Genomic DNA, 25574 nt, shown 5'->3' on the forward strand with positions numbered 1-25574 from the left:
GGGTGCTACATAAATGCAAGTTGTTATAATAGAAACAACCAAGATAATCGTAGGAATTCTACCACTCACGCACCATGGGAATTGGAGCAGGTGAGGGGCCAATAATGGGAAGTTCTGTTGACCTCGGGTGTGATTTTCCGGTCTTGAGTCAAGCGAGGCCGTAAAATCGCGCCCAATAAATGTAACAATGTGTAGCACATGAGAGGCAGACATAAATTTCCTGCAGTTGTCTGCCATTGTGGTTTGAAATGATTCTATATCTTGCCTAATTGATTTCAACAGAGGTTCTAATTCTGTCTTCCTTGTGCTTACGCCAATTCAGATCTAATCAAGCAAAATGAGAGAATGATTCACTGCTTCTTAATTAATACACTAAGAGCAGTTTTACAGTGCACTTATGTTGTTTTAACTGCTTTGACACCTGTGCCATTTATGGAATGGTACACTTAGCAGGGTGAACTTGTGAATATGTGTTCTCAGTGCAGTGCTTGCCCATCAGGAGCACAAACTGGGAATAGCAGTTTGCGCACTCACTGATTTTCCATTCATTAAATTTAATGAATGTAAGTCATGGAGGGTGAACACCCCAATTCCCGATATAGTCTCCCAATGGACAAGGTTCCATGTTTCTGTACTGTCTACTCACATTACATTCTAACTGGGGAAAGCAGTTCCCACTTCATTTATATTTAAATATACATGCAAAACTCCAGACTCGATCAGCAACACTTTTTTAATGTTGGGGATGAGTTTACCAACCTATTTACACTTTCCTTTGAGTAGCCACTTTAACAATTATAGCAGAGTACCAGACTGTTCTGAACACAGCTCAATACTGAGATAAAAGCCAAATATAATTTGTATTATGTTAGCAATTTTACTTGGGGCTCATACGTCCTTTTCACAAATTGTGTCACGATTTTTGCCAAACATTTGTATCATCAGCTTAACTTTGTAAAGTACTATGTCAACATATTTAGTTTAACAATATCAACTTCCCTGATGTAGTTCCATGGCCTGAACATAGGGTGGTTTCAATAGGCAAATTAATCTCTCTCCCAAGTATATTGTCATCCTGTACATCAAATAACTTACATTCATTAAGTGACCATGAGCAACTGCACATAAATTTACTAGTATGGATTAAATATATATCCAAGTGATGGTGTTTCCAGTAAAATTAGTGCAAATCTCACCATTATTCCTATTAGATGATCCAGCACAAATGATGGTCCCTATCTGAGATGTAATTTAATGTTTGTAGAACACAGTCTCCTGTCCCTATTGAGTGTCAATAAGGAGAAAAGTTCAAACAATAATTAATAATGTTAACTTTGCATATAAAGCTAAAGTTGCCATAGTCCCAGATAACCAACCATAGGCTGGTGATGATTTGAAGAGCAAGGTTGAGAAGGGAGGTCTTCGTGAATACCCTCAGCAAATACTGGAATTGAAGCCACGACGTTGGCGTCACTCCGCATCAAGGACCAGCTGTCCAGCCAACTGAGCTTTCCATTCCGAATGTATTGAAATTGGAAGGTGATTTTTGGGTACATCGCGAAGCTTTGTTCTGGGATGTACGCTTGAGAGAACTCTGAAATTCTAAGTCCTTGAGGCAACTGATGGCACAGCCTGCAGAGGGACAAGGCTTTACACACAAGCCACATGGACATATCCATGTGCAGCAAGGTTAAAACTCCATTCGTGCTTTATGCGTCACCAGATACGCCGTAATCTCAGAGCCGGATTTGCAAAGTGAATAACAGACACTCTTGGACACGCTTTAGAGGCGAGCAGCGTTTACTGGAGCTTCCAGAGCCGACAGCTTTCGATTTGATGGAACTCTCGCGGGTGGAAAATAAGAGATGTGTGCAGATGGATAGAAAAATGATCTGCAGTGAGAACTTTTTCCGGATTTCTAAATTGTAACTCGGAGTCCGCACCCACTGCTAGCTGAAAGTGAAAATTTATCTTGTATACAGGACTGAGATCAGAAGCTGCACTCAGAAGATCGATGTTTCTTTATTTGCAAGTACCTTTAACATTTCAGAGCAGTGAAGTTGGTGATAGAAGAGAGACCTATGCCGATCCAAAACAGCAAGGTGGCAGATGAAGGGACTGCAAATTCGGCAAAGGCGAGGGATGACTGCAGATCTCTGGTGGACTCTCTGAACAAGGTGACGGGATGCTACAAGCACCTGGCCATCAGTGTCGGGGGCTCATCGGACTGCACCAACCTGCGGGATGAGCTTAGGAAAACTCGAGAGAAAACCCAGGACCTGGCGATGGTCATCAGGAACAAGCTAACGGCGGTGCTTCGGGATAAGAACCTGAGCAAGGAGGAGCGAGCCGAGATGGAGCGCCTCTGGGTCATCTTCTCCTCTAACCTGGAGACCTTTCAGATGGACATGTGCAAAGTGTTAGAGCTGGGCCAGGGTTTCCCTCTCTCGGGAACCGAGAAACATTTGATCCAGACCGGGATGTCTGGAGGGACCTCGGAGGTGGCAGCCCGGGCTCTGAGCGTCCAAAACATAGTCCATGACAGCACGCAGAATGTGGAGAACCTGGAGCTGGATGAGCTGGAGGAGCAGATTGAAAAAGTGGACAGGATGATGGAGAACATGGAGATGAAAGTCAATGTCCTCAGGTGGACGGTGGAAGCCAAGGGAGACGCGTATCATTCCGTGATCAGCAATGACGCCTCTTCAGTGGCCCTACTGTGCGCAGAGGAGGAGATGAGGAGCAACCAGTGTTGTGACCGTGAGACGTGTTTTATGTCAATGCTGTTTTGCACGGTGGCTCTGATTGCCGTCGTCTTATCGGTCTGTGTTGTGAACCTTGCATGATCGCTCGACCCCCACCGATCCGTGGAACTCAGGAGGCTGCGGGTCGGTCCCACTTAATTTGCAATTCATTGTATACACACGGAGGAGAAATCAAGGAGCATCTAACAGTTAGACGCTCAGCCGTGAGTTGCTAAACACGGCAAAGTTTTTTTTGCACAAGTTTTCTTAATATGTATGATGTATGCCAAAAAATAAAACTGTGAGCTGTGTAGGGCTACAGAAGCTGTGATTGGTTCTCCTCTTGTACAACGTTTGCTGCGATGAAAATTATATTTCACTGACGGCTGAGCTCAATTAAAATGATAAAGGTAAAAATAACAATATTAAATGTTACTTTCCTAGGTTTCACCAGGAGCAATGCAAAATAAAGTTTAAAAATAGAAAACAGTTTGGGAAAGGTGGATTTTAAAAAATGTTGATCAAGTGGTGTCATATGAAAAAAAAATCAAAATGAATTTAAATGCTGAAGAAATGTTTGACATGTCACTAAAAAGGTATGACAGATTCATTTGGTTTGTGATGGTTTTTTGAGGACAAGCAGCTGTTGATAATTCATTCTTTTTGCAATATTATGAATTTAAAGTAAGCAATTTAAATAGCACAGCAAAGTGGAAATTTAGAACAATGCAGCCTACTTAGTAGATAATTTGGATTGAAAGCAAGTGTTTTAGTTTTTTTTAAATCCATGAAATAGAATATGAATAAAGTGATTCCAAATGGAGCATCCTTTATAACTTTTCTACTATAAGTATTAAATCCTAAACTTTACCAGTTATATAGAAATAAAATGTTTTATAAAAAATGCAGCAAGTTGTCATGATCAGAAGTGTATGGCCTGAATGAGTGTGGAATCAGATTCAGTAAAAACTTTGAAAAGGCAATTGGATGTATTATAGAAAAGCAAAAATTTGCAAGACATTGAGAAAGAGTGGGAGATTGGAACTAATCAGATAGCTGTTTTGAAGAGGTGGAACAGGCATGATTGCCCTCCTGTGCTGTAACACTCTATGATGAAGAGACAAATTTTTCTGACTATTTAACACCCCTGTTAACTTACTGAATAAGGACACCATGTGGCATGATACCACTGCAGAGAAGATCCAAAAAATAGCTTATATAACCAACACTCAGTAGTGGCAGGAAAGCATTTGGGAATCCAGTGCTGAAATCAATGAACAGAAAATTGCGGATCATGAACTAAGCAGTGTAAAATTGTCAATGTATGGTCCTGTCACAAGAAACTGTGCACTCGGATCAGAAAATATTCTCTTAAGTTGTGTTCCTCTTATCTGCTGCTGTGGAGGGCTCTGTGACTCTTGCAAGGAAATAGAAAATAAAATCCTGCTTCTGATCAATATAGAGCGATCCTTGCTGTAATTATAATTGTAGGAAGACCTAGTGACAAAAAGATCAAATTTCTTGTGATCTTCTTATCTTTGAATAGCTTACCAAAACTCTCTATCAGTGGTTACACATGAAAGATAGGTCACTTGAGCAAGGCAGCAGTTTGCTGTCAGTGCATGTTAGACTGGATTAAAGCATTAGTAAACACCTATAGAAGATAAAGGCTTCCCTAAACCAAAATGAAACTAAATTTAGAACCCATTCCTTAAGACACTTCCTCTTTTTTAATTGGGGATTGCCTATCAAGTTAAAATACCCAATTAAATGTCAATACACACACAAATTGCTTTGCAGTAGCTGCAACCAATAATGTCCGATCATTCAAATCCACCACTTCTTCGTGTAAGAATGAAACATTTCCTGTATGCTATAGAATATAATATTGTATGCAAGTAGCATCAAATTATAAAATATATTATATACTAAAAATTATGGAAGCAGTATTATTTATTTTAGTTGAGACAATTTCTGACATTGAAAATGTGTTTTCTTTGACCAAAAATCAAAACTACTGACTGCAGAAGATTAAACAAGGGCATGGATTTTGTTATTAAACAAGAATTCCACTGCAAATGGTAATTTATTGTATGAAGTGTTCTGGATGTTTTGATGTGATAAGACAAAAAGTGAAAGTCAATCATTCCATGATTGCCAAGTTGTAATAAATAGTGACTTTAAATAAGTACTGACAAGAAAAAGTGGAATGAAGCAAAAGGCTCTAATTAAGGAGCATTCAGCAGTGTGGTAAATGTGAAATGCACCTTTTTTAAAAAAAACGTAATAACAGTTACTGAAAAAGTGGCTTGAAAACATTGTTCATAATACTATCGTAAGATGTAAGCAGAAGTTGTAAAACAATTAATTTACATGAATAAAGCCCTGTGTCCATATTCCTCAAATGTTTTCAAACTACATAAATTATTCTCATTCACGCTGCCCTTCATTTTGCAACTCTACCCAGCTTCATTAAACTTACTCGTAACCTATAGAAATGTTGAGAACAAAGACTAAGGTGGTGATTTAAAGCCAACAAAGGCATAATACTCATGGATCAAAATCCACATGCTGCTGCCAGGCAAGTGGAGGATTCTGCTCTTATTTTCAGTTCCTTCACAAGACTTTCATGCAAGCTGAATTTTGTGCTAGGGATTTGTAAACTTTGTTCACATGAACTTAAAGAAAAGGTCAGATGTTGCAAACAGCAGAATTTCACCTGGTATAAAAAGTAGAGGAGGATTAACCTTACCTGCAACAAGCTTTTCACTAAGAAGTAACTAGATTTTTTGTTTCAGAGAACCATGAAAAGAATCCTACTTATTGCATTTACATTTTATGGTAGTAAATTGCCTTTGCTCACAATGGGAAAATTAGTATTTTTACTAATATACATGATATATATGCTTACATACATGATGGCATTTGGTTTCTGACAGAAATTCTAAAAACTAACTTAATTGTACCACTGTCTAGAGCCTACATTGTGACAGTTCAAAATTGTACAGGCAATGTTGACATAGCAACTTGCAATGGTAAATGCTGGTAAAAGGAGTGATCAGAAAATTGTAACAACAGGAAGTCAGAATGATAGATCATGGTTAGCATAGTTTTTGGAGTTAGTGGGCTTGTAATATAAAACCACTTGCCTAAGGTAAAGAGAGTAAAATCCAGAAAAAGAACTGGAAGGAGACCATTCAGCCTCTTGAACTGCTCCGTCATTCGATAGAATCATGGCTGATCAGTTTGTTTCAAATTTCACATTCCCACCCCAATGACCTTTGATTCCCTTGCCTAATATGAATCTGTCTACCTCTGCCTTAAAAATATTCAATGATACAACTTCTACCACATTCTGAAGTAGAGTTTAAAGTGTACATCCCTCAGAGAGAAAAAAAATCTCCTCATCTCTGTCCTAAAAGGGTGATCCCTAATTTTAAAATAGTGCTCCAAGGGAAAACGTTTTTTCCACGTCCACCTTGTTGAGACTATTGAGGATCTTATATACTTGAATCAAGTCATCCTTTATTCTTCTAAACTCCAGTCTCTCCAACCTTTCCTCATATGGCAACCCATTCATTCCAGATGTCAATCTAGAAAATCTAGAAAGCAAGAATCAAAGATGAACCACATGATTATGAAGAACTGGTGGGAATTTGAAGCAAATTATATTTGCCTTAGGTCAGATATGAGAATTAACATAAAAAGTGTTCTATATATTTTGCAAAATGACAGATAGGCAAAACTGGGACTTATGCAGCAGCCTTTTCACTGGAGAAAGTGAATGGAACAAAGAGAAATTGTTCAAAAACAGAACAAGATAAACAAAATATAGGAGGGTGGTAATGAACATGAATTGGTCACTCACTGTACAAGAAACACACAAGCCAGAGAACATTCAGGTGTTGGAGGGTGGCAAAGAAATAATGGATGTCCTGGGTAAAAATGAGTTAAAATGGGCAAAAGAATCTGAAGTCATTTAAAATATAGAATACATCAAAATTGTCACGGATGATGGATATGAACTAGAGAAGGGGACATAGGATAGATCTTAGATAGGAGGAAAATAGTTTTGTGGGATAGGAGCATGTTGACATAAGAGTGTAAAGCTGTGTTCATTAAATCTTTAATCAAGTTAAGAACAGTATTCTGCACTACAAGAATACACACAGAAAGCATAATTTAATACTCTTATGGAAATAATACCCAAGAGCTGTTGGGGCTAAGGAATAGGTTTGATATTTGTGGTAGGCAACCAACCAGGTATATGAATGGTAATTTAGGACATGCAACTGTACAAGGAAAGATTACTGAAAAAGCATAGCTGAATTTTTGAAATAAAAATAAAAATGCAAATGAAAGAGACAGATGTTAGGGTGTCTTAAAACCAATTAAGAATTTTGCTGGGTAATCACTTTATAATGGAGGAAATGGAGACGCTATTACAGCAATAAGTGATCAGATAATTTGTTGTGATGTTGTTGCAGAATAAATGTTAACCAAAACACCAGGAGAACTCACTGATTCTTTTTCCAAATAGAGGCATTGAATCATTTCTGTTCATTTGTGAGAGCAGATGGGACCTAAGTTTAATACCTTATTCCAAAGTTGGCACATCCGATGGTGCAGCACTCTCTCAGTGCTGCAGTGAAGTGCCAGTGGAAATAATATGCTGAAGTCTGTGGAGAAGGATTTGAATCCATGACTCAGAATAGAGTGTTAACAGTGAACCCAGGGAAATAAGACAAATAACCACAACGTTCCAAAGATATGTCCCTTTCAGCACAATAAACATAGGATATTAAAAGGTAAGTGAGTCAATTCAGCATTCAACACATTTAGCAATAATAAAAAGTATGTGGTGGGAATATTATATTTACAGAGTTGTATTCTTCAAAGGTGACAAACTGGGAGTATAGGAGAGCTGCGAATTTGTAATAATTTACTTCTGTAACAGCTGATGAGTTAATGAAAAATAAAGTTATTTTTAAAATATGATATTCTCCAGTAGCAACTGGTTGTTGTTGATTTAGTTTTATTCTATTATTATAATATAATTAACAATTTTAATGCCAAATAGGATTGGAATCCCATATGTGTAAAGGGCCATCAAGGTTTGCTGCTCAGAGGAGAAGGCAACACCGTGACAGTTGAAGGTCAATATGGGGAAATGGAAGATGACCCACTTTAAACGCAAGAAAGGTCAACTAGAAGATGTCTAAATGACGAAAAATCAGTAACTGTGGAGAAGCAATAAAAACTAGAGAAATCATTAGACACCAGTGAGCAAGTTATGCTACAACTATATAAAGCTCTGGATAAAAGCAAATTACTGTGGATGCTGGAATCTGAAACCAAAAGGGAAAATGCTGAAAAATCTTAGCAGGTTTGGCAGCATCTTTAAAGAGAAAAAAGAGCTGACATTTCAAGTCCAGATGATCTTTGTCAAAGCTTTTGTTATATAAAGCTCTGGTTAGACTTCATTCAGTTCTGGACATCCAACCTCAAGAATGATAATATTGACCTTGGAAGAGGTATAGCAAATTTTCCAGAATAAAACATGGTATAAAGGTTTGCTATTCCGTTAAGAATAGAAAATTAAGGGCTAATCTTACCAAAAGAATTCTAGGTGCCAAATGGTCGTGAAAACAGGGGAAATCCGTGCCTTTTTTTTAGCAAATTAAAAAACAAATCTTATCTGCATCTATCAAGAAAATGAGGCCAAACCAGTTTTCCGCCAGCAGGGAGGATGAGCAGGGCCTAGCTCACACAAAAGCTGGCTGATCGTAGCAAAGTGCATCATTGCGCATGTGCAGATTTCTGTATCCTTTGAGCACAGAAATCTGTCACTCCCTCTCCCCATTATAGCTGGCCTTTAGCTATGAGGACAGGTTGGAGAAACTTGGTTTGTTCTCACTGGAATGATGGAGGTTGAGGGGCGACATGATAGAACGCTACAAAATTATGAGGGGTATGGACAGAGTGGATAGTCAGAAGCTTTTTCCCAGGGTGGAAGAGTCAATTACTAGGGGGCATAGGTTTAAGGTGCGAGTGGCAAGGTTTAAAGGAGATGTATGAGGCAAGTTTTTTAACTCAGAGGGTGGTGGGTGCCTGGAACTCACTGTTGGGGGAGATATTAGACGTAGATACGATAGTGACTTTTAATGGGTGTCTTGACAATACATGGATAGGATGGAAATAGAGGGATATGGTCTCCAGAAGAGTAGGGGATTTTAGTTCAGTTGGGCAGCATGGTTGGTGCAGACTTGCAGGGCCAAAGGGTCTGTTTCTGTGCTGTAATTTTCTTTGTTTATGGCTGATCACCCTATCCCTTCGCTACTGCGGGGTTTTACAGCCAATCACCCCCTCTCCCCAGAATAATTGCAGCCAAAATCTCGCTGTTGCAGAGTGCATCCTGGGTTCACATGCAATATTTAAATGCTGTTTAAACTATTTCCTCTGAATAATTTTCCCTGGTAGAGGAATCCAGGAGGGGGAATAATCTTAAAATTATAACAAGACTATTTAGGTGATATTAGAAAGCGCTTCCTCACACACAGAATTGGTCTTGGAAATATGGAACTCTCTCCCCCTAAAAAGCAATTGAAACTAGGTTTATTGAAAATTTTAAAATTGAGATTGGCAAAAGTATTGAGGGAAATTAAAATTACTGCAGGAAAATGGAATTATGATAAATGTTCAGCCATGATATTACCAGTGGCAGAGCAAGTTTGAGAGCCTAAATGTCATATGCCTGGTTCTACCATTCAGATCCATGAACAGTCCTTTACAGATTCCATAGGTTCCAATAACAATTGATGTTTCTAATCTCTTGTTTCAATTCATAATACTCTTACCTCTTGTTAAAGATCCACATCACAACTGAGCATACAACCTACGCTAACAGTTTTGTGCAGTACTCAGCGATGACAACGTCAAAATTGCCATTTTTTAGGATGAGATATTAAGATTCAGAATTGAACGTAAGAAATCCCTTGGTACGCTTGAGGAAGATTGGGAAATTCAATTCACAGTCTCCAGGCAAAGGTACTTTCCACAAGCATTAGCATAAATAAGCTCTGACATTTGCATCAGATAATTCATTGGTTGTGGAGCACTTTGGCATGGTTTTAGAATAATATTTTCATTTTATTTTCAAATCCCTCCATGCCTTGACCCTTTCTAGTCCTGTAATATTTGCAGCCTTACAACAATCCATGTTCAGCAATCCTCTAATTCAGGCCTTTGAGCATCTCCAATTTTATTTGCTCCACCATTGGTGGCTTACCTTCAGTTTCCTAGGCCCTAACCTGAAGTCCCTACACTTCTCTATTCCACTTTATTGGCATGTTGCACAGTCATCAGGACAGCTGTCTCACAGTGCCAGGGATCTGGGTTCAATTCCCAGCTTGAGTCACTGTCTGTGTGGAGTCTGCATGTTCTCCGTGTCAGCATGGGTTTCCTCCGGGTGCTCCAGTTTCCTCCCATAGTCCAAAGATGTGCTGGTTAGGTGGATTGGCCATGCTAAATTATCCCTTAGAATACCCTTACAGGTGCCGGATTGTGGCAACTAGGGGATTTTCACAGTAACTTCACTGCACTGTTAATGTAAGCCTACTTGTGACACTAACAAATAAATTATAAAATTCCTTTAAAACACTCCTTCAAACCCAGCTCCAAGGTTTTGATCATCTAATTTAAAATCTCCTCGTGTGGCTCAGAGTCATACTTTGTTACATCATCAACGGTGGACCCTCAATTTGAGGATGAGTTCTACCTGCTATTTCTTCACATGACTGAACAGATGAATTCTCGGCCAACAGATCTTTGGGCACATGGGACCAAAATGTCCCAGGACTGAAGAAGTGGGATCAAATGCTTCCTTTTCTTTCACGCTCTGCGTGCATCATTATTAAGATGTTGCGACTCAAAGGGAGATGCTTTCTGAGAGACAAGTCGCTGCCATTTTGAACCATTGCTGCTGCACTTCAAGGAAACTTCTAAGTTTGCTTAAGAAGAGAGAGATACTTCTCGTTGATTTGTAAAGCACCATGACACGCGTTAAAGGCGCTATATAAATACAGAATTTCGTTTTTTTTGTTCCCCGCCGCGCGCCTACAAATCAAATATACGTGATACGTCATCCGTTTGTGCCATGACGTTTTTGCGGACGCATGACGCGGTGACATCAGCGGGAGGTGATGTCAGCGGCGGGGAATAGTGAGCTGTGCGCGAGTTGGGGTCTTCTGGTCGGCTGGAGGAGAGTGTTTACTGCCAGGCTGAAGGCAGGCGCTCTCACTTTGGGCCTGACTCTATCTCCATCCTGCCGACGGCTTGCTCATCCCAGGCTCTGCTTCGTTGCCGCTCAAAGAGGCGTTGGTGCTGCTGTTCCTGGTCTCGGTCTAGTGCGCTCGGTGGGAGAGCCGGAGCGGGGATGGATTCTGCTGCTGCGCCGCAGGGTGAACTTAGAACCAGCCGTTGGCCAGCGGCAGTTCAGGAGAGGTGAGCTGGTGCGAAGGACCCTATCCGTTCGCCGGTATCTCTGTTATGTTGGCTGAATGTACAGCACACTCGGGGCAGGGGATGTCCACTCCTGGACGATGACACCAAATTTCTGGGGGCTCCACTTCCACATTTTTCTATTTTGTTGTATTTACAGATGGATTTGGAGACTCGGCGACAAACTGTGGCATGTTCATTTTAATAGCCAGCCACATCAAATCGTGGAAAAGTGGGGAATGGTTAACAGCATCTGAAAATATAAAAGACAGGTTAACGTTTTGGGTTTAGAAAGATGATTGTCCCTTTAATCAGTGGTTGCCAACCGTTTATATGTAATGGCACAACTCTTTCAATTTTTTTTAGGCATACCTGCTATTTTCTCTGTCTTATGTAGAAATTAAAAGCAGTAATAGATATTCGGCCCTTCAAGCCTGCTCTGCCATTCATTTTGATCATGACTGATTTGTCAAATTCATTATGCTGATTCTTCCCCACTCACCGTCTCCATATTCCTTGATTACTTTAGCCCCTAGAGCTATATCTGATTTCTAGAAGAAATCAATGTTTTGACCTCAACTACATTCTGTGGTAGTGAATTCCATACATTTGCCACTCTAGGTGAAGAAATTTATAGTCAAACTATGACCACTAGTTCTGGATTGTCCCACCATTGTCACCATTCTGTTTGAATCTACCCTGTTAGAACTTTCCAAGTTTCTGTGAGATCCCCTTTCACTTTTCTGAATTCCAGGGAATATAATCCTAACTGACTTAGTCTGTCCTCATATGACAGACCTGCCATCCCAAGAATCCCCCCCCCCCATAACAAAGACATTGTTCCTCAGATAAGGACACCAAAACGTGTCTCAATACTCCAAGTGTGGCCTCACCAGTGCCCTATCTATTGCAGCAAAACATCCTTATCCCTACACTCAAATCCTCTCGTTAGAAGGCCAATATACTACTTACCTTCTTTACTGCCTGCTGTAGCTGTGCACTTACTTTCAGCAACTGATGCATGAGGACACCAAGGTCTCACTGAGTAGCCACTTCTTTGAACTTATACTCGTTTAAACAATCTGTCTTCCTATTGCTATTAAAATGGATAGCCTTACATTTATTCACAACACCACGTGCTCAGCCTGTTCAAATCACACTGAAGCATCTCTGCATTCTCCTCGCAGCTCACCCTCCACCCAACTTTGTATCATCTGCAAATTTGGAGATGATGCATTCAGTTCCCTCTTCAAAATCATTGCTATATAATGTGAGCAGTTGGGGTCTAGCACAAATCCCTATGGAACCCCACTAGTCACTGATTGCTAATCAGAAAAAGACCAATTTATGCCAACTCTGCTTTTTTCTGCTAACCAACTTTCTATCCATCTCAAAATGTTACCTGCTCTCCCATGTGCTTTAACTTTACATAGTAGTCTCTTGATGTCTCCTCTGTCATGATGGTTAGCATTTCTACCTCACAGCGCCAGGGAATGGGATTCAGTACTGGCTTTGGGGTGACCATCTGTGTAGAGTTTGCACATTCTTCCTTTGTTGGCGTGGGTTTCCTCCCACAGTCCAAAGTATGCAGGTTAGGTTGATTGGCCCCAGGATGTGTAGGTTACGGGGATTTGGGGCAGGTATATGTATGGGGTTATAGGGTTAGGATCTGAGATGCTCTGTTGGAGGGCCATTGCAGACTTGATGGGCCGAATGACTTGTTTCTAAACTGTAGGGATACTTCCCTTACTTTTCTCCTTAACTTCTTCCTGCTTCTCTTTATAACCTCTCCCTATCTCTCTTGCTTCACCCAGCGTTTTTGTGCGCTTTTTGAGTTTTGTATTTTCTGCAAATGCTTGGGACTTTTTTCTTCAGCTCCAAATCCCATTAATCATGGACCTGACCAAATGAAAAAACTAAATTGTGCATGTGCAGCTCTCTTCCAGCCAGCGCAAGTGTGAGAAGCCCAAGATCCATTGGGTCTTGGACACTCTAACCACAGAGCTGAAGACCAAGGCTAGTTTTAGTTTAACTATATAAATTTTGAATTTTCTTTTTATTAATTCGTGGGACATGAGTGTTGTTTGGCCAGCATTTGTTGCCTATACCTAGTTACCCTTGAGAAGGTGGTGGTGAGCCGCTGCCATGAATCGCTGCAGTCCATGTGCTATGGGTTGACCCATAATGTTGTTAGGAATGGAATTCCAGGATTTTGATCCAGTGACTGTGACGGAATGGCTCTACATCTCCAAGTCAGGATGGTGAGTTTACTGAAGGGGAACTTGCAGGTGGTAGTGTTTCCATTGTTGCCCTTGTTCTTCCAGATGGAAGTGGTCTTGGAAGGTACTGTGTCAGGATCTTTAGTGAATTGCTGCAGAACAGCTTGTAGGTGGTACACACTGCTGCTACTGAGCGTCAGTGATGGAGGAAATTGATATTTGTAGATGTTGTCGGACAAACCAAGCGGACTGCTTTGTCCTAAGTGGTGTTGAGTTTTGAATGTTGTTGGAGCTGCACCCACCCAGGCAAGGGTGGAGTATTCCATCACACTCCTGACTTGTGCCTTGTAGATAGTTGATAGGCTTTGGGGAGTCAGGAGGTGAGTTACTTGCCGAAGTATTCCTAGCCTCTGACCTGCCCTTGTAGCTACTCTTTATGTGACAAATCCAGTTGAGTTTCTGGTCAGTGGTAACCCCGTTGGGGGATTCAGTGATGGTAACACCATTGAATGTCATGGGGAGGTTGTTAGTGTCTCTTATTGGTGATGGTCATTGCTTGGCATTTGTGTGATGCAAATGTTACTTACCACTTGTCAGCCCAAGCCTGGATATTGTCCAGATAATATCCATAGAATCCGTACAATGCAGAAGAAGGCCATTTGATCTTGTTGCATTTTAACATAGATTGCTTCTGAGGAGTCTCAAATGGTGTTGAACATTCTGCAATCATCAGTGAATATCACCACTTCTGACCTTATGACAGAGGGAAGGTACAGTAAGAAGTCTGAACACTAGGTTGATCTCATCTGTTCAGGCCCACTTACCTGATAAATGAGCAGTGCTCCGAAATCAAATAAACCTGTTGGGCTTTAGCTTGTGTTATGAGACTTCTTACTGTGCCCACCCCAGTCCCACTCTGGAATCTCCACATCACGGAGGGAAAGTCATTGAAGCAGCTGAAGATGGTTGGGCTGAAGACACTATACTGTGGGATTCCTGCAGAGATGTTCTTTAGCTGAGATGACTGACCCTCCACGGCCACAACTATGTTTCTATGCACCAGGTATGACTCCAGCCAGTAGAGAGTTTCCCCTAATACCCATTGATTCCAGTTTTGCCAGGGCTCCTTGATGTCGCACTCAGTCAAATGCGGCTTTGATGTCGAGTGCTGTCACTCTCACCTCATCTCACCTTTGGAATTCAGCTCTTTTGTCCATGTTAGAACCAAATCTGTAATGAGCTGAATGACCCTATTTCTGTGACACACTTCGGGGCTCTTCATGGCACACTGAATAGGACCCACTACCTTTAATGATCAACCTGCAGAGTAAGGATCACGTAACCTGGGAAACCAACTGGGGAGCAGAGTGGGTGATTACTCTAAATTGAAGTTCCAGTTCCAGAATCATCTTGGAGCTGACTGGCAGCTATGAAGCTGCTAACCTCTATTATAGTTAGATATCAGTAAGTGTTTGTAGTTATTTACCTAACTGATAAGATTACATTGAAGATTGTGAATATAAAGTTCAGGTTGAGAAACAGTAGATAGGTTGCAAATATGTCCTTTTACAGGCAGATAGATCCTTTTGATTCCCTGTGGAGGATTGGACACAAATTGAGCGCTTGGACTACTTGAGCCAACAGAATTGATGAGAAGGGGAAGAGAAAGTCAATCTTTGAGTGCGTGTGCAACCCAGACCTATATGCAGCCTCACATCTCCAAGTGTGTCTGACTTCAAATCATTCACCTGAGAGAATTGAATTGGTGAGAACGCACAGTCACCCAAAGCCATCAGTCATACAGAAACATAGACAAACTACAGCACAATACAGGCCCTTCGGCCCAGAAAGTTGTGTTCAACATGTCCCTCCCTTAGAGGGTTATAGGTAAGCCTAGTAATCTCTATTTTACTAAGTTCCATGTGCTTACCTAAACGTCTCTTAAAAGACCCTATCAAATCTGCTCCCGCCACCATTGCCAGCAGCCCATTCCACGCACCCACTACTGGGTGAAAAAGTTACCCCTGACATCTCCTCTGTACATACTCCCCAGCACCTTAAACCTGTGTCCTCTTGTGGCAACCATTTCAGCCCTGGGAAAAAGCCTCTGACTATCCACTCGATCAATACCTCTCAACACCTCATACAAGTTTTTCAGGTGACCCGTCATCCTTCGTCTCTCCAAGGAGAAAAGGCCAAGCTCCCTCAACCTATCCTCATAAGGCATGCTCTCCAATCAGGCAACATCCTTGTAAATCTCCTTTGCACCCTTTCTATGGCTTCCACATCCTTCCTGTAATGAGGTGACCAGAACTGAGCACAGTAATCCAAGTGGGGTCTGACCAGGGTCCTATATAGCTGCAACATTATCTCTCGACTCCTAAACTCAATTCTTTGCCATACGCCATATGTCTTCTTAACCACAGTTTCAATCTGCGCAACTGCTTTGAGTGTCCTATGAACTCAAACCCCAAGATCCTTCTGATCTTCCACACTGCCAAGAGTCCTACCATTAATATGATATTCTGCCATCCTATTTGACCTGCCAAAATGAACCACTTCACACTTATCTGGGCTGAACTTCTCAACCCAGTCTTGCATCCTATCAATGTCTTGCTGCAACTTCTGTCATCCCTCCACACTATCCACAACACCTCCAACCTTTATGTCTTCAGCAAACTTGCCAACCCACCCCTCCACTTCCTCCCCTCTACCGCAGCTATGTTCGTGGCCGGGTGTCCCTGGAGAGGGAGCATGCGGTGTCTGTGGGCACAGTTGACGCCTTCCACGCCCGTTGGGCACCGCAGGGTCTGAGGTGCGTTTATAGATCCTGACAATCACATTTTGATTTGACATGTCTTAAGTTTCCTTTGTACTTTTTGTTTCTGTTTGGGCTGTTCTCCCTCCTTTTGGGGAACCGCCCCCTTTTTCTTTATCCTAATGTAATTTGAGTTTGTTTACTTGGTTTGACCCGAAAGAACCCTCCCCCCACCCCACCTCCACTTCCTCATCCAGATCATTTATAAAAATCATAGAGTAAGGGTCCCAGAACAGATCCCTGGGGCACTCCACTGGTGACCGACCTATTGCAGCTATTTAAGTTTAACTCGCGTGGGAGAACCCCTGGGGAAACTGTTGCAACTTATATTACCAAATTAAGACAGATCTCAGCACTATAACTTCAGTCATTCGCAATGACTGACTGTGGGACTGTTTAGTCTGCAGTGTAAATATTGAGCCCATCCAATGGAATATACTTGCAGAGATAGCGCTGGCAATAGAGAGCACTGAGAAGGGTGCTCAGGAGCTTTAAAATGCACAAAATGACATGGCCCACCAGTTCGGAAGGGAAGTTGCAATCAGCAGTGATGCTGAAAGTGAAGATGTAATTTTAAAATGGGAAGCAAATGCAGCCATGAATGGAGTGAGAAAATGTAAAAGGGCCAATCAATCACCAATGTGGGGATAATCACTACCTTGAAGTCTGCAGATACAAAGAGGCTGAATGTTATTTTTGCCACAGGAAAGATCACTTAAGACGCCAGTGTAAAAATAAGTCTAGTCTATCTAGTAACATATCAGTGTATTGAAGTGTCCAGTACCGAAAATTTAAAAGTTCACTCGTTGTTCAATGTGAAAGCAAGCAAGGTAGCCTCCCATCACTGTGGTGCTTCTGGTAAATGATGGGCCCTTGTAGATAGATAGTTGATATAGAAGCCTCTGCCCCAGTGATAGGAGAACAAGTAGGAGTCCAGCTGTCGTGTTTGAGGGGTACCAAAAGAAATCTAACAACTTGCACAAGTGAAACTATCAAGACAAAGACCATAGTCCCAATATGCATCGAACAGTCCACTCACTCCCAGTAATAATAGTGTCAGGTCAAGTGCCAAATCTTTTGGGTCATGATTGGTTCAAGATAATCAAATTAAACTAGAAAATATTTTTTGCGACACGTTAGTTAAAGTAAAGCACCTTCAGGTGAAGGTCAAGATCAATGTAGATCCAGAAGCAATCCCTCATTTATTTTTTTAAGAGTGAGGTCAGTACCAAATGCCTTGTGAGGAATTTTGGACACAGAATTGAAGAACTGGATATTATCCAGCCAGTTCAGTTCAGAGTGGGCAGCACCCATAGTTCACATGATAAAGCCTGACCACACTGCATTTGTGGAGATTACAAATGGACAACTATTCAGGTTATCAAGTTAGAAAGTGTCCAATCCCAAAGATTGAAGACCTGTATGCAAAGTTGGCCAGAGGTCAGACCTATACAAACTGGATATGAGTCACGCCTATTAGCAATTTAATTAATGATACTTCTCTGTCATGATAAACACATGAATTGATTCTGTCTGTGTGACTGCCTTTTGGTGTGTTGTCAATATGTGCCATTTTCCAGAGAACAATGGAAGGTCTATTGCAAGGACTGCCATGAGTTGCACTATACCTGGATGATCTTTTGATAACTAGATTGACAGAAGCTGAGCACCTAGCTAACTTAAAGAAGGCACTAAAGAAATTTAACGGTTGGAATTCACCTTAAGAAAACGAAATGTAGTTTTCAAGCCACTAAGATAGCCTGTCTGGCATATCACATAGATGCTCAAGGATTATACATACCCCCTAGAAGACAAGGTATGAGCAATAAATAAGGCACCGGCCCCAAAAACATATGAGCTCAAATTGTTCTGAGGAATGGTCAATTATTATGGGCGGTTTCTACCAAGTTTGTTGAGGATTGGCCCCCTTGCATATGCTGCTAAAGAAGCACCAGTGTTCATTTTGGAAGATACCCCAGAGAAGCTTTTAAAAGTGGAGCAAATATTATATTCATTAATTCATTGGTGCATTGCACTCTGTCTAAAAAATTGGTGTTAACTCTGATCCTCTCCATCTGATGTCAGTGAGGTGTTAGAACATAGAACATTACAGCGCAGAACAGGCCCTTCGGCCCACGATGTTGCGCCGACCAGTTAAAAAGCAATGACCCTCTAACCTAAACCAAACCCTTTCCATCCATAAACCTATCCACGGATCTCTTAAACACCCCCAAACTAGGCGCATTTACAACTGCAGCAGGCAGGGCATTCCAATCCCTCACCACCCTCTAGGTAAAGAACCCAGCCCTGACATCCGTCCTATAACTACCACCCCTTAATTTAAAGCTATGCCCCCTCGTGCTTGCTTTCTCCATCCGAGGAAAAAGGCTATCACTGTCCACCCTATTTAACCTCTAATCATCTTATATGTTTCAATAAGGTCCCCTCTTAGCTGCCTTCTTTCTAACAAAAACAACCTCAAATCCCTCAGTCTCTTCTCATAGGACCTCCCCTCCATACCAGGCAACATCCTGGTAAACCTCCTCTGCACCCTCTCCAAAGCCTCCACAACCTTCCTATAATGTGGGGACCAGAACTGCACACAGCACTCCAAGTGCGGTCGCACCAGAGTCTTGTACAGTTGCAACATGACGCTGCGGCTCCTAAATTCAATCCCCCTACCAATAAACGCCAAGACACCGTATGCCTTCCAACAACCCTATCTACTTGATTCCCAACTTTCAGGGATCTATGTACACATACACCTAGATCCCTCTGTTCATCCACACTATTCAGAGTCCTACCGTTAGCCCTATACTCTACACATCTGTTATTCCTGCCAAAGTGAATTACCTCACACTTTTCCACATTAAACTCCATCCGCCACCTCTCGGCCCAGCTCTGCAACTTGCCCAAGTCTCCCTGTAAACTAAGACACCCTTCCTCACTATCTACCACACCTCCGACTTTGGTGTCATCAGCAAATTTACTAATCCACCCAACTATACCCTCATCCAGATCATTTATAAAAATTACAAACAGCAGTGGCCCCAGAACAGATCCCTGAGGCACACCACTCGTAACTGAACTCCATGACGAATACTTACCATCAACCACCACCCTCTGTCTCCTATCCGCCAGCCAATTCCTGATCCAATTACCTAAATCACCCTCAATCCCATACATCTGCATTTTCTGCAGAAGCCTTCCATGGTGAACTTTATCAAACGCCTTACTAAAGTCCATATATACCACGTCAACTGCCTTACCCCCATCCACCTCTTTGGTCACTTTCTCAAAAAACTCAATAAGGTTAGTAAGGCACGACCTACCCTCCACAAAACCATGCTGACAATCTCCAGTCAATTCATTACTCTCCAAATAACTATAAATCCTATCCCTAATAATTTTTTCTAAAACCTTACCCGCAACAGAAGTAAGACTCACCGGTCTATAATTCCCAGGGAAGTCTCTGTTCCCCTTCTTAAACAATGGGATAACATTCGCTATCCTCCAATCTTCTGGCACTATACCTGTGACCAGCGACGACCTGAAGATCAGAGCCAGAGGCTCTGCAATCGCCTCTCTTGCCTCCCAGAGAATCCTAGGGTAAATCCCGTCCGGCCCAGGGGACTTATCTATTTTCAAACCCTCAAGAATATCTAGCACATCCTCCTTATCAACTGCAATACTGTCCAGTTTACAACCCTGTAACCCAGTGTTCTCCACAGCTACATTTATGTCCCCCTGTGTGAACACCGAAGAGAAATATTGGTTCAATGCCTCTCCAATCTCTTCTGGCTCCACACACAAATTCCCACTGCTGTCTCTAACTGGCCCCAATCTTGCCGTAACCAACCTTCTGTTCTTAACATATCTATAGAACGCCTTAGGATTCTCCTTAATCCTATCAGCCAAAGTCTTCTCATGTCCTCTTTTAGCCCTTCTTAACTCACTCTTTAACTCCCTCCTAGCCAATCTAAAGCTTTCTAGTGCACTACCTGAGCCGTCAAGTCTCATCCGGACGTAAGCCTCCTTTTTCTTTTTAACCAGCGAATCAACTTTTTTAGTGCACCACGGTTCCCTAGCTCGACCAAATCCTCCTTGCCTGACAGGGACATACGTATCAAGGACTCGCAGTAGCTGCTCCTTGAAAAAACTCCACATTTCGGACGTTCCGAGACCCTGTAGTCTCCTAGTCCAACCTATGCTCCCTAATTCTCTCCTAATAGCCTCATAATTACTCTTCCCCCAGCTAAAACTACTGACCCGAGGTTCATGCCTATCCCTTTCCATCACTAAGGTGAACGTAACCGAATTGTGGTCACTATCACCAAAATGCACACCAACTTTCAAGTCTAGCACCTGGTCTGGCTCATTTCCCAGCACCAAATCCAATATAGCCTCACTTCTAGTTGGCCTATCAACATACTGAGTCAAAAAACCTTCCTGCACGCTTTGCACAAAAACTGATCCCTCTAATGAGCTAGAGCTATAGCTATTCCAATCAATATTAGTAAAGTTAAAGTCCCCCATAACAATTACCCTATTACTTTCACTCCTATCCAGGATCGTCTCCGCAATCCTTTCCTCAACCTCTCTAGAACTTTTAGGAGGTCTATAAAAGACTCCCAACAGGGTGACCTCCCCTCTCCTATTTCTAATCTCAGCCCATACTACCTCAACAGACAAATCCTCATCAAACTTCCTCTCTGACACCGTGATACAATCCTTGACTAATAATGCTACCCCTCCCCCCCTTCTACCTCCTTCTCTGCTCCGACTGAAGCATTTGAACCCCGGAACCTGCAACAACTGTTCCTGACCCTGCTCTATCCATGTCTCTGAAATGGCCACAACATCAAAGTCCCAGGTACTGATCCACGCTGCAAGTTCATCCACTTTATTGCGAATACTCCTCGCATTAAAGTATACGCATTTCAAACCCTGCTTCGCTTCACCCCCACGATGCCGTGCATTGCAGTCCCCATCTATGCCCCCCTCACTTTCACCTCCGCTACTCAGGATCCCACCCCCCCTCTGAATCAGTTTAAACCCCCCTGCATAGCCTTTGCAAATTTTCCCCCCAAGATATTGATTCCCCTCTGATTCAGGTGTAGACCATCACTCCTGTAGAGGTCCCACCTTCCCCAGAATGAGCCCCAATTGCTCAAGAACCTGAACCCCTCCCTCCTGCACCATCCCCTCATCCACAAGTTCAAACTTTCCCTCTCTCTGTTCTGCTCTAAACTATCCCGTGGCACAGGCAAGAGTCCCGAGATAACCACAAAGAGAGTGTTGTTCAAAGAGATGGATGATGGATTGGAAAGGCCAAAGAGTATGTCTTGAGAATCCTCTCGGGAGCTAAAAAAGGCTATTCACAAATCAAGAAGGACCACCAATAGTTTTTGGTGTCACAAAATTCCACCAGTACTTCTATGGTAAGCACTTCACTGTGGTTTTTGATCACAAACCACCTTTGAGTCTTTTTAAAGAAGACAAAGTTATTCATCAATTATATTGGCAAAAATTCAGCATTGGGCATTAATCCTCTACGCCTATGAATATACCTTTAAGCGCTGGCCTGGAACACACAATGAATGTGGCGCTTATCAAAGCAAACTTGCAGTGCAGGAGGAGGCCATTCAGCCTATCGCATCTGCAAAGACTTTCTGACAGAGCGTTGTACCCAGGTCCTAGCCCCGTATTTACTCCACTAATTCCCCCTAGCTTGTGCATCTTGGGAAGCTAAGGGACAATTTATCATGGCCAATCCAACTAACCTGTATGTCTTTAGACATTTAGTTGCCTGGCTTTGCAATAAACTGTTGCATTCCCCCAGTATCGCATGAAATTGTCATTGGTGAACGTCTTGGATATGCTGTTAGTCTGGGCCAGTCAAGATCCACTGCTGTCCAAAGTCAGACACAGGATATTAATGGGTTGTGATAATGAGCCAGTTTCCGAAGAGATGAAACATATTTCATGTGAAATCATGAGTTGTCATGGTGGCATCATACTTTGGGGAGCAAGAGTAATTGTCCCCAATTCCTCCTGAATTATACAGTGGCCACCCAGGTATGTCTAAGATGAAGATGCTCACCTGTAGTTATGTCCGGTGGCCCGGTATTGATGCTGATATTGAGAACCTAGTCAAGCACAGTGAACCCTGCTAATTACAACAAAGGTTACCTGCTGCAGGGCCACTGCACCCTTGGGAATGGTCTGGCCAGCCATAAATAAATGTCCATATTGATTATGTTGGGCCATCCGTGGGAACATTGTTTTTGTTCCTTGTCGATGCATGTTCAAAGTGGATGGAAATGTTTGAGGTGAAGTCTCTGACATCACACGCTACAGTTGAGAAATTGTACCAATGTTTTTCCACCCACGCAATACCTGAAGTCATGGTATCTGATAATAGGACAGCTTTCATGAGCACTGAGTTCCAGAATTTTACCACCCTCAATGGTATCAAGCACATTTGGACTGCACCTTACCATCCAGCGTCCAACAGACTAGCTGAATGAGCGTCCAAACTTTAAAGTCTGGCCTAATGAAGCAGTCAGGAAGTCCTTGGAAACCACAATTTCTCAATTCCTTCTGGACTATAGGGTGACTCCACATGCAGCAATTGAAGTCCTGCCAACAGAGTTGTTAATGAATTGTCGTCTCAATGAGAATGAGCTGCATGTTTCCAAATTTGTGTGAGAGGGGGTTGGGAACAAACCATGATTCATGTAAGTCAATGTAGTCATTCTCAGTGGATGATGTAGCATAAGTGAGGAATTTTGGAAGTGAATCAAATTGGGTCCCTGGAATTGTTGTATCCAAAACTGGACCCCTTCATAGAAAGTGGATGTAGATGGAAGGATTGTCCAGCAAAGCACAGACCATTTGAGAGAGCAAGAATTGCCAGTGCTGTCATCAGGAGCAATGTTGCCATCTGGAAATGCTGTCAACTATCCAAGTACTGAAGTACCTGGTTGTCCTGTGGTAGGCAAGACTGATTTCTCCATGGAAACAGAACTGAGCTTCCTGTATTTGGAAAGATACCTGTCATTGTGGTTTTGGCTGACAGCAATCCGGTGGAAGCGCCCCAGAGAGAAGAGGTACATCACAATGATTTTTAAAAAACCCCAAAAGACTGCATTTATAATTAACTGAATTAATGTACTAAATGTTTAATGATCTCGGACTGTGTAAATTGATTATTGACATTTTGTATAAAATAAGTTGCAGGAGGAGGGATGTGATGATTTTCCCTTTAAGTGTCTATCTGTCTGCAGAGTAAGGGTCATATGACCCAAGGAAATTATCAAGGGGCAAGATGGGGGCTCATTATGATCAGCTTGTGCTTCTGGTCCATAACCTTCTTGGGAGCTGACTGGCAGCCACAAGACTGCAACTCTATTATATGTAAATAAACGTTTGTAGTTACTTACCTAACTGATGAACAAGAATTACTATGAAAGGTAAAGACTTTTAGTAGTATGAAATGCTATATTATCTGGATTGTCATCTATTCAACTTCAGATTTGGTGAAGGGCAAACAAAAACCATCAGTGTGAAATGCAGCAATAGCGTATCTCAATGTTTTTCAAGAGTTGGGCATTTATTGGTTGTTTAAGTACTGCCAAGGGATTTTTTTTTTATTTTTGAATACAACTTAAGCTACTACATAGCGTTGTAGTAAGAAACTAATGGTAAAATTGTCAAAGTTTGCCTTAATCACGACAAGCTGTGACAAAATAAATGTTTTCTTCCATGTGAAGGTCTTTTAGATAGCATTGAGTGATATCCCTTGTGTAATCTCTCAATGTGGTCAGAAACACAGAAAAGAGCTTCTATGTTCCCTATCACTCCTGACAAACTATTATTCAACCTATCAATCTTTGTTCAGTAGTGCATTTCCCTGAAGTAGAGGTATATGATTTATTTATCTTTGTGGATAGCGCGATTGTATGAAGATTATGTTTCCCATTAATTTGTAAATTTACTAAACCACAGACCATTGCAGGAAATCTTGTAAAGTCTGATTTTTAACCTAGAGAATTTCTACTAGAAGATGCAGTTTCACCTCATTTATCAGAGACAAACACGGTATCTCATACCTATATTTAACTTTCAGATGCGGATTTCAGATAGAAATGTCTTTTTAAATTTGTAATGGAATTTCTAGCACAGAAATTTACTAAGTAATTCAAGTGAAATGCATAATCACAAAATACTGGGCATCTGAAATACAAAGAGAAAATGCTGGTTAAACTCAGCAGGTCTGACAGCATCTGTGGAGAGTGGTCTGTACAGGGTTGTTTAGACCTGAAACAACTCTTTCTCTCCATAGATGCTGCCAGACCTTTTTTATGTTCATTCTTGGACATGTGCTTCGCTGGCTGGCCAGCATTTGTTGCCCATGGAGGGCAGTTGAGAGTCAACCACATTCCTGTGGCTCTGGAGTCACATAAAGGCCACAAGGTAATGACAGCAGATTTCCTTCCCTAAAGGACATTAGTGAATCAGATGGGTTTTCCAACAATTGACAATGGTTTCATGGTCATCAGTAGATTCTTAATTCCAGATTTTTTTGATTGAATTCCATATCCACCATGGTGGACTTAAAACCCACATCCCCAGATCCTAAGATGAGGTTATGGATTAATAATCCAGTGATAATACCATCTCCCCTGCTGAATTTTTATGCAGCATTTTCTGTTTTTACTTCAAGTGCAGCACACTGGGCAATGTGTGTTTCTTTGAAGTGAAATTAGGCTTCCCGCTTCACAAGGCCCACAAACATTAGAACTGTGCATACAGCAAATGCAGTCTCCCTGGCCATAGGCCCAATAAATTCACAAGAACAAACCATGAATAGTGCAAATAGGATTGAGTTAACTGGGCTTTGTGGGTTGAATTTATTGTCCACATGCTATTCGACAAATATGTTTTGATCTGTCTGCTTAATGTCAAGTATTGTGCCCATCAACAAATCATCCTTTCAATAAAAAACAAGTTAGTTAATAACACTTGTGATATAATTTCCTATATCTCAACTAACATAGGCCTGTTCCTGAAAAAGCAGCTGAAAGTTTCTTAATTTTTTAAGAAGCTGGTTTAGCTGTTCAGTGGTAATAAAATGATCATTCAGCACCTGTGACTGGATCTGGAATAGATGTCTTAAAGTTTTGTGACAAGAGCACTATGGTAATCAGTCTTGAACTTGAGATTTGGTGTTAGCTAAGCTTGGCCAACATGGTGGCACAATGGTTAGCAGTGCTGCCTCACAGCTCCAGG

At 41.7% G+C, this 25574-nt stretch overlaps 2 protein-coding genes across 2 annotated transcripts in view; both read left to right on the plus strand.

The window, feature by feature from the left end:
• Positions 1 to 1727: 1727 nt before the first annotated feature.
• LOC145353744 (regulator of G-protein signaling 9-binding protein-like) lies at positions 1728 to 5067 on the plus strand. The gene has a single exon (XM_080204519.1). The coding sequence runs from the start codon at positions 2082 to 2084 to the stop codon at positions 2844 to 2846; it is 765 nt and encodes a 254-aa protein (XP_080060645.1). The 5' UTR covers positions 1728 to 2081; the 3' UTR covers positions 2847 to 5067.
• A 5878-nt stretch (positions 5068 to 10945) lies between these two features.
• LOC145353754 (mitochondrial calcium uniporter regulator 1-like) overlaps positions 10946 to 25574 on the plus strand; it is a 51464-nt gene continuing 36835 nt past the window's right edge. The window contains exon 1 of the mRNA XM_080204530.1: positions 10946 to 11246. Within this exon, the coding sequence (XP_080060656.1) occupies positions 10946 to 11246 (301 nt within the window). The remainder of the gene's footprint in view (positions 11247 to 25574) is intronic.

Source organism: Carcharhinus amblyrhynchos, chromosome 2, assembly GCF_965287045.1.
Source record: "Carcharhinus amblyrhynchos chromosome 2, sCarAmb.v2.hapA, whole genome shotgun sequence".
In the NCBI taxonomy this organism is placed as follows: domain Eukaryota; kingdom Metazoa; phylum Chordata; class Chondrichthyes; order Carcharhiniformes; family Carcharhinidae; genus Carcharhinus; species Carcharhinus amblyrhynchos.